We start from the raw sequence: 8,896 nt of genomic DNA on the forward strand, positions 1-8,896 counted from the left end.
CAACACACAAATACATAGAACATCATAAGTTCATAAACAAGGCCATTCTAAGGCCATAAGCTAATAGCATCCATACATAATAAGCCGATTAAGGCTAAAACAAGGAAACCACATGGATTCCCAAGAAAATGTTCAAGGGTCGTAAAGGCCAAACACAACCACAAGGCAGAAACTTTAAGAGTTCCATGCCAAACCTACATTGTTCAAGATTACATAACATTGTTTTAAAAAGTGCTAAGAAAGCTACGAATAAAGTGTTTAAACATCAGAAACAGGCTTTGAGGTACTAGCCTTACCACCCTTAGCCTTCCCGGACTTCTTGACTTGTGGGACAACATCAGCAACAGCCGAGCCTTCAAGGCTTGCCACATGAGACCCGTTGCTTCCCCCAGATAAAGTCTCTTCACTATCGCCAGAACGGGAACGTTTTCTCGATAGGGACTCAATCACCTCTTTGGAAACCTTCTCATCAAGGCCAGCCGGCTTCAAACCCTGCAAAACTGAAAGTGGTTTACCATAGCATGATGAAACTACACCCACATAGGGGTAAGTAAGCCTTTCCATCGCATGAACTGAACCGGTGAAAAGCTTGTAGGCTTCAGGGTTGAATAAAGGAGATTGCTCCATAGGCTGACCGGTTTCGTGATGATGGAAGCCTGCAATAAAACCTAAGTGCTTTCCATGGACTAGCAGCTTCGTATAAACGTCACCCAGCACCGAGTTAAACTCCTTAGAATGAAGCAAGTAGGACACAACCTGCTGAAACCCATGCTCGATCAGCCACTTGTTATCTTCAGAAGTCTGAGTAACCGAAGCTTTCAAGCCTTCCTTCTCGATCTCGAAGGCTCTCTTCTGCATCTCAAAAGCTTCACGGTCAGCACTCAACTTGGCCTTATCAGCCTCCATGGCTTTCTTCAACCCTGCCATCTCAATCTCATGACCACGAGACAACTCATCAATCCGCTTGACATACACTTTCTCCTTCTCAGAAAAACCTTCAACATCTTTCTTCATGGCCGCCATAGAAACCTTCATCTTCTCCTTCGTCTTCATAAATTCTTCATACTCCTCCATCCCCTTTCAAAATCGAGTAACACCTTCTGCCAAAAGGGCAGAAAAGTTACAAGAGTTCAAGATCAATCGGGACAACAGGGAATCACCCTCCATCTTGGAGATAGTATCACGAACCCCCGGAGGAGCAAAATGAGCCATTGCGTCAGCACAAACCTCGGGATCTTTGATACTATCCCCAACCTTGACACTCCAATCTGGTACATAAATCGCATTCCCATCCAACCCTTGAACGACTGGCATCTCAACCTTCTTGCCAGTCGACTTTTTCTTCTTAGAAACTACCAACCCCTGTTCCTTCTCAACCTCCATAGTCGGACCCTGGTCTTCAGAAGCTTGAATGTCATCACTAACCTCAACAGGCTCATGAGAGGATGAGGTAGCAACAGACTTTAGCAAACGTCGTGTGGAACGACGAGTGGAAGATTTTGGAACGGTAGTCTTGGTGAACCCTTTAACATTGGCAACCCCATCATACTCAGCATCCTCAAATCGACCCTCTTTCCCTCGAACAACCAAATCCTCTCCAACAACGGCTGCAACATCAGTAAAAGCAACGTCCGAAGTATCATCACTCTTTAGGAAGTCCAAAGCAGACATGACTGCAAACACAAAAGAAATCCATCAACAAATATATATCAAAAAGGTAAACCAAGTATGGGATAAACAAGCGCATACCCTTATTATCCCTCATAAGCACGGGATCCCGATTAGGCTTATCCCAAAGTTTGCTAATTCCTAATAATACAAGAAGATGTTTGGGGAGAGGGCGAAGACGCGAAGGACATGTTCTAATGGATTTCAAAAAGGCTTCGTTCAACTCAGACTCGTTCGGTTCTGGTTCATTTAGAACGGCTTCGGGTCGCCTCCAAACAGGTTTAAACGGAAGGATGGAATCAGAAACAAAGAAAAACCGGTCCTTCCAAGAACCGAGGGTCGTAACCGTCGAAGAAACCAAACAAACATCAACCTTGGTATGCTCGAACGTGTACCAATCACCATTTTTCGCTAAGTGAAAGAAACGGCGAAAGTTCAACAGCCAAGGGTCATAACCTAGGGCTCTACACAAAACTTCGAAGTGCAGAACCCTAGCGAGCCCTAACGGATGGATTTGGCCGAATGATATACGATAATACTCCAAAACATTAAGAACAAAAATCGAAAAAGGGTGTCGGAGGTTAGAAAATTCAAAATGACGGCAATATAAAGCGATAAAACCCGTCGGACAACGATCGATGGAAGAATCGACCGGCGGAACAATCGGCTTGTACTTTAACCCTATCCCGCATTCAATACAAAACTATTCGACCTCTTCTTGGGTCAATCGGGAAAAACTGATCGGAATATCCTTTTTGGCAACCATAATTTCAAAAGAAAGATGAAGGATCGAGATTAACCTGGTAATGGATCGAATGAAACTTGAAAGTGTTAATGGTGGAAAGTGTTAAACAAATCTGGAAGAAAGTGAATAGTTATCTAGTTAATAACTATTAATGAAAAGCAGTTATTGGAAACCGTAATCTGACAGTTACAATCACATCAACTGTCACATCAACAATTCAAAAAACAACCAAAACTGAACAAAGCTTCGGAGCCTTGAAGCCTTGAAGCCTTTAAGCAATAAACAAAATGTGTGCAAAAGTCAGAGGCCTTTAAGCATACTCCTCAAATACCTCTGACTTGGGGGGCTGATGACGGGGGTAGCCCAAGGAAATAATAAAATGGTTGAAACATATTAACGCTAAAAGGGTTAAAAGGCTAAAAGCTTCGTTTCCCGCCCAAACTTATGTAAACAAGCACCCACGTGCTACAGTACGATGTCAAATCACTGTTCCCCTCTGACCAAAGTACATACTCAGATAAAGTATTATTATTTTAAGCTATGGACCAGCGGTCCAAGCCTTCCCGCCCATAAAGGTCAACTCTCTATACAAACAAGAGGCTAACTAGTTTAGTTAACTGAACTAAAAGGCTTAGTTCTTCTTCATATAAATAGATAACTTAGCCTTAAACATAGACACAACAGATTTGGGCAGATAACACAATTTCCCTAATCTTCTCTTCTCTCTTGAGAAATATGCTCTTAGCTTATTTCTTTCTTACTTCAATAACTTCATAGCTTCACCAAGAACATCATCCTAAAACCGATTACAAACATCACGGTTCTTGATCCTCGGTGAGCTATAACAACGAACAACTAACTAGTGAACCTCCTTCTACGTTTTGCAAACGTAGAGGGACACCACGACATGCGTTAAGCTAACCTGAACCCTTGAAGCCTCTTAGCCTAACCCGTCCATTCACTATCATTGGTCTTATCTTTATTGTAGCAACAACCGGCATTTAAAAGATAAATACAAAAATGTGTCAAGTCAAAATATGGGCCCGACAAGTAGATGACTAACTAATCAAAATGTGGGCTTTAAATGTTGACCCGTTCAAACTGAATTAGTCAATTAACAATTTAATTATATTATCAAAATTATATAAAAATTACAAAGTTTCTAATTTAGTACTCCAACTTTAGATGAATGTTACCATGTGTTCATTATATGTTGTTATGCATGTCTCATATAAGCGGCTCTAGTCCTTTTATAACCGTTTAGTCATTTGAAATGGCTTGAAAGTTTGTTTAATGTAAGGCAACTCGTAAACACATGAAAGAATCATGGTGTCGTTTGGAAACTACAAAATGTGTTCTCTAGTTGATGTTTTAAACAAGAATAAAAGACAATGAAAACACGATTGCACTAAACATTTTTCATTAGATGATCCAATACCAGTGAGTTCTAAGGTGTCTATCATGAACGAGTATGAACTCCACTTTGGAACACGAGTTTGATTTCTTAAATATCTTTGTGTAGATGATGAACACCAAACTTTTTGGTTTAAGGGTCCTTAGTGAAATAATGAAAGGGTCAATCTTTGATATTTTTTACCTTTGCATTTGGATTTATTAGCTTGTATATTTTCATGAAAAAATAATATACTTTCACTTTTGGCTTTTGATGTGGCCTATTCTCTTCCCTTTCTTCAGTTAATTTAACCATGATTAGAACAAAAACTTCTTTACTATATATTCAATACCATGATTTAGTTCCTCACACCATATGCCATTAAGTAAATCTTAAGTTAAGGATAGAATGAAGCAATCGTCGGTTATCTTTCTCGTTCTTCTTTCTCTGTCTGTTACCTTTTTCACATCAAGCGTCAAGGCGCTCAATCAACCGAACTTGGTCAGAATTTGAGAGGCGAAAACACAAGTTTAAGTCAAGGTGTGAATGGTTTTGATCATAGCGCATACAAACGTTCACTGCTTGCCTCTGGTACAAAGGCGACCATGACAATGAACAGCTTTGAGAAGGGTGGAGATGGTGGAGGTCCATCAGAGTGTGACGAACAATGCCACTCAAATAGTTTTCTTCTCGTGGCATTGTCCACTATGTGGTACAATCACGGTCAAAGGTGTTTCAAGTATATCAACATATACTATAAAGATAAAAGTGTACGAGCCCAAGTGATCGATGAGTGCGACTCTAATAAGGATTGTGGTGATAATATTGTGGATGCATCTTATGCCGTCTGGGTAGCTCTTCAGGTTTCCGATAGTGATTGGGGGGAAACCGAAATTACTTGGTCAGACGTGTGACGCAAATCAAAAACGTTTCTGAATAAATGTTTTCATTATGTTCTAATGTCCTAATTAGTAAGCTGTAATCAAGCTATTTCACTAGGAAATGTATATAAATAAGTTGCATTACAAGTTTTACCAAATACAAGACTTCAGAATAGAAACATCCAAAAGCTAAGGTTTTCATTATCAAAACACAAACTATAATAATAATTGTTGGCATAAACAACACAAGAATTATGAAAAAAAGAAAGACAAAACAAACACAAAGAAACAAAAACAAAAAAGAGCTTAAACCTGAGCTGTGCCTTCAGTAAACTTAGGATCTTCACACCTATACCTTCCATCAGGCCCAACTCCAAACCCTCTTGGATCAGCAAACACATTCTCCAACAGCTGGCTTCTAGACGGTGCCGGGCTCTCATCGGCAAACTCAACAGCATCTTCAACCACCACGTCTATCTTCTTCTCAATCGCCTTCAACTCTGCTTCACTCGCCAGCTTGTTCTCAATCAGGTACTTCTTGAACTGTGTTATCGGGTCCCGGGCAGCATAACGGGCCTTCTCATCTATCACACATTCATACCAGTCAAACAAAATCAAGTTAAAACAGTTGAAAAAACCAAATACTATAACATAAACCTTTCAAGAGGAAAGTAGTTAACTACCAGGGTCACGAAGCTCATCAGGGTCAGCCAAAGAGTGTCCTCTGAACCTATAAGTTTCACATTCAACCAAAGTAGGGCCTTCACCTCTTCTAGCCCGCCCAATAGCTTCTTTAGCCACCTCTCTCACCTTCAACACGTCCATCCCATCAACATGGACGCCTGGCATCCCAAAAGCCGGGCCTTTCTTCCAGATTTCAGGGTCAGAAGTAGCTCGAAGATGAGACATTCCAATAGCCCATAGATTATTCTCCACAACAAATATTATAGGCAGTTTCCATAAAGCAGCCATGTTCAAACACTCGAAAAACTGCCCGTTGTTTGCAGTCCCGTCACCAAAGAACGCCAACGTGACATCATCACAATCTTCTTTCAAAACTTCTCTTTTGTACTTGCTTGTGAATGCTGCACCTGTTGCAACAGGTATCCCTTCTCCTATAAAAGCAAACCCACCAAGAACATTGTGTTCGGCCGAGAACATGTGCATGGACCCACCTTGGCCTCTGCAACATCCGGTTGTTTTTCCAAAAAGTTCACTCATGACCGCACGTGCAGGCACCCCTTTGCTTAAAGCATGAACGTGATCACGATACGTGCTCACGACACTGTCCCCTTGCTTTAAAAGTTTGATGAATCCTGAAGAAACGGCTTCTTGACCGTTGTATAAATGCACAAAACCAAACATTTTGCCCCTGTAGTACATTTGTGCACACATGTCTTCAAAGACTCTGCCCAAGATCAGGTCTTCATAGACTTCTAAACCTTCTTCTTTGGTAACCAGCTGCACACGCAAACGGTTATGATCACCTCTAGTTACAGATGTGGTGAGTTTCACTTAGCATATTTTATTGCAATAATCTGATTGTACTGTTTGATAATTAACTTAAAAGAGTAGTACTGGTAACATTGTTGATGTTGTCATTAACAGCTTTTGATGTTTCTCATCAAAAGTTGACTAATCAAGGCACTACTTATGAATAATGCTTGTGTTACATGGAAAATTAGGGTACTCATATGTGATTGAAAAAATTTTGGAGATCACACAGAATCAATGGACAGAGGCACTTAGGACTCTTAGGAGTTAGGTGGTGTCGGATTCGCCCGACACCATTCTTTTTTGCAATTTATATAAAATGTATAACACGAGAATGCTGAATGAACCCAATAAAAGAAAGAAATAAAAAATGAACCAATTTCCCATGATTTTTTACAAAAGAAATTCTTTTAATATAACTTTAACCAATTAAAAGAAACCCAAAAGTCAACGTGGGAGTCAAAGTCAGCAGCTGCAACAAAGTCAAACCCTGGGTAGAAGTGTGTACTGGAGTGTTATAACTCAGGGGTATTGTTGGAATTTTGGTCATCATAGATTTATGAAAGTAAGCTATTTTAAAGAAGGTCAACTCTCGAAGTCACAAATACAAGGTCATCCGTTTTGGAATCTGTATCAGGAGTGCAGGTTAAGAAAATGTCAACATCAATACAGTCAATACAAATTTACGAGTCAACGGCTAGGTCAACCTGTTAGTTTGTCAAGAACCGCGTCTGCTTACATTTGGATCAGGAATAATTGGAAAGTTGGAATATTTGTTGAGGGTTGAACTGTTTGGAATGAGTTATTTGTTTTGGCCATTTTGAATACACTAGTCAATAATGACAATTTTGGGAGTTATAAAGAGGCTTTGAAAGTGTTTTGTACCGATTGGGATAAATTTGGCAGGCGTATAAGTTGGGCCTGTTTGGTATGGGCTTGGACCAAAAGAATTCTTTTTGTGATTTTGGGTTTTAACCGATGTTTGTATCGGGCTGATTATGTGGACTTGCTATTGGGCTAAAGAATACCTATGGACCAGATTAGTGGGCTGCTTACCTTGTGACTTTAAGCCAAGATGGATTTTTCCATAGGTAATCTTTACATTGGGTTACTTGTATGTGGACCTCTTATTTTTAGGAAATGTTTTGGAGCTAAGCCCAACTTTAGGTTTATGTATAGGTTAGCAATATTGTAAGAGTTTGTTTATTTTCTTTTAGGGTCTTGACTAGTTTGGGGATATGTCCAGCTAGTTAAAATGCATTGTTTTGTACTTTCTTTTCATCAATAATAGTTTGTCAAGGCCGAATCTTTTAACAATGAAAATATTAATTTGGTTATTTCCCCAAGACCCCACTTAATTTGTGAATCTAAGTTAACTATCCGAGCCCGGTTAGTGCAACTTGACCCGACCTGATTAGAAATTTCAAATTTGAGCACTGAATAATAATACTAATATGCCACTCTCACAGATGATCATCAAATAATAATACTAATATGCCACTCTCACATTCAATTTTTATCAAGAAGCAACTCATGAACAATGTGTTAGTGGCAAATTAGGGTTTAACTGATGCATAAATAATTAAAGATATTCAAAAGAGCAGTTAACAAACACTAACCCATGTTACAGATCAAAGAGTAAAACCTAAGACTCATAACTAACAAATTAGATCAGATCAATTTGCAATCCAACAATAAATGAAACAAAAACAGTAGAATAATAATAATAGTATAAGAGTGAGTGAGTGAGTGAGGTGGCTTACGAGATTAGCAGCTGGCTTGGTCTTGACATCGGAGACAAGGGCGGATCTCCGTTGAGCAGAAGAAGAAACGGAGGATCGGGTGATGGTGGAGCGGGTGGTGGGTCGGAGGGTCCGGGTGGATCCGAGAAAGAGGGATGGTTTAAGACCCCTGGTATTGGAAACCGGAGGAAGAGGATGAATTGATCTAGCAAACGCCATTATTATTCTTATTATTATTATTATTTGTTTGTAATGAAATGGGTTAAGTGATGATTGATAAATAGAAGAAGATGGGCGGAGAGCACGAGGAAGGTAATCTGGAAATAAACGTTATTAGACTTGTAAGTGTGTGGGCGTTGGTTGGATTTGGGTTTAGGCTTTCTTTCTTTGGTTGTCCACCCAAAACAACACAACACTTGGAACTACGACTTCTCTAACTTTTCTTTACTTTATTCTTACTTTTCTACTACTAGTCTAGTCTAGTCTAGTAGTGATAGTAAAAATATTTACAACTATTTATTGTTTGTTTTTTTTAAGGTTAAATAAATAAAGAAAAGGAACATGATATTGTTGGCATTAATTGGTTAAATGAATTAAATGGGTGATATATTTGGTGGGCAGTCCCCTACCTAAATCAAATGTCAAGGCATTCACGACTTGGTGGGCAACATCGAAGCTAATAAAGCATCGTAACGGTGTTGGGAGCGTTTTGAAGGATGACGTGGATTTGGGGTGTAACCATTGTATATGCCATTATATAGCAGTCTATTGTGTTGGGTTCTACAAATAATTTTGTTAGGTAAAAGCTTTGGGTTTTTTAGATTAAAAACCGAGTTGGCTTTTTATACTTTGACTTTGGAAGATTGGCGTAATTCGATTCCTCTTGTTGGAATTAGTATTGGCAGTTGTTGTATTGTTTGGCAATATCTTGTAATTGACAGTGTATTTAGTTAAGGTGCCTTCAGGTGTTAGC

General features: G+C 39.4%; 3 protein-coding genes across 3 annotated transcripts; 1 reads left to right on the forward strand and 2 right to left on the reverse strand.

Moving 5' to 3' along the window:
* Positions 1 to 258: 258 nt before the first annotated feature.
* Positions 259 to 2,400, reverse strand: LOC143594667 (uncharacterized). The gene is made up of 2 exons (XM_077073922.1): positions 2,027 to 2,400; positions 259 to 1,029 (listed from the first exon to the last, which is right to left on the reverse strand). Exon 2 carries the CDS (start codon positions 1,021 to 1,023, stop codon positions 259 to 261), a length of 765 nt encoding a protein of 254 aa, XP_076930037.1. The 5' UTR covers positions 1,024 to 1,029; positions 2,027 to 2,400.
* Positions 2,401 to 4,411: 2,011 nt separating this feature from the next.
* LOC143594668 (putative ripening-related protein 1) lies at positions 4,412 to 4,720 on the forward strand. Its single transcript, XM_077073923.1, has one exon. The coding sequence runs from the start codon at positions 4,412 to 4,414 to the stop codon at positions 4,718 to 4,720; it is 309 nt and encodes a 102-aa protein (XP_076930038.1).
* Positions 4,721 to 4,796: 76 nt separating this feature from the next.
* LOC143594670 (pyruvate dehydrogenase E1 component subunit alpha-3, chloroplastic-like) lies at positions 4,797 to 8,168 on the reverse strand. The gene is made up of 3 exons (XM_077073924.1): positions 7,945 to 8,168; positions 5,371 to 6,148; positions 4,797 to 5,271 (listed from the first exon to the last, which is right to left on the reverse strand). The coding sequence occupies exons 1-3, from the start codon at positions 8,140 to 8,142 to the stop codon at positions 4,994 to 4,996; spliced, it is 1,254 nt and encodes a 417-aa protein (XP_076930039.1). The 5' UTR covers positions 8,143 to 8,168; the 3' UTR covers positions 4,797 to 4,993.
* Positions 8,169 to 8,896: the final 728 nt, after the last annotated feature.

The sequence above is a fragment of the Bidens hawaiensis genome, unplaced genomic scaffold (genome assembly GCF_021521415.1).
Source record: "Bidens hawaiensis isolate Kalapana, Puna unplaced genomic scaffold, B.hawaiensis_p1.1 tig00044058_1, whole genome shotgun sequence".
NCBI classification, from domain to species: domain Eukaryota; kingdom Viridiplantae; phylum Streptophyta; class Magnoliopsida; order Asterales; family Asteraceae; genus Bidens; species Bidens hawaiensis.

Excerpts from the sequence above, each read along its gene's own strand:
- LOC143594667 (XM_077073922.1), bottom strand. The coding sequence starts at position 1,023 with ATGGCGGCCATGAAGAAAGATGTTGAAGGTTTTTCTGAGAAGGAGAAA.
- LOC143594668 (XM_077073923.1), top strand. The coding sequence starts at position 4,412 with ATGACAATGAACAGCTTTGAGAAGGGTGGAGATGGTGGAGGTCCATCA.
- LOC143594670 (XM_077073924.1), bottom strand. The coding sequence starts at position 8,142 with ATGGCGTTTGCTAGATCAATTCATCCTCTTCCTCCGGTTTCCAATACC. Across the intron at positions 6,149-7,944 it reads CCAAGCCAGCTGCTAATCTC|CTGGTTACCAAAGAAGAAGG; the intron begins GTAAGCCACCTC and ends TTGCGTGTGCAG. Across the intron at positions 5,272-5,370 it reads TGATGAGCTTCGTGACCCTG|ATGAGAAGGCCCGTTATGCT; the intron begins GTAGTTAACTAC and ends AATGTGTGATAG.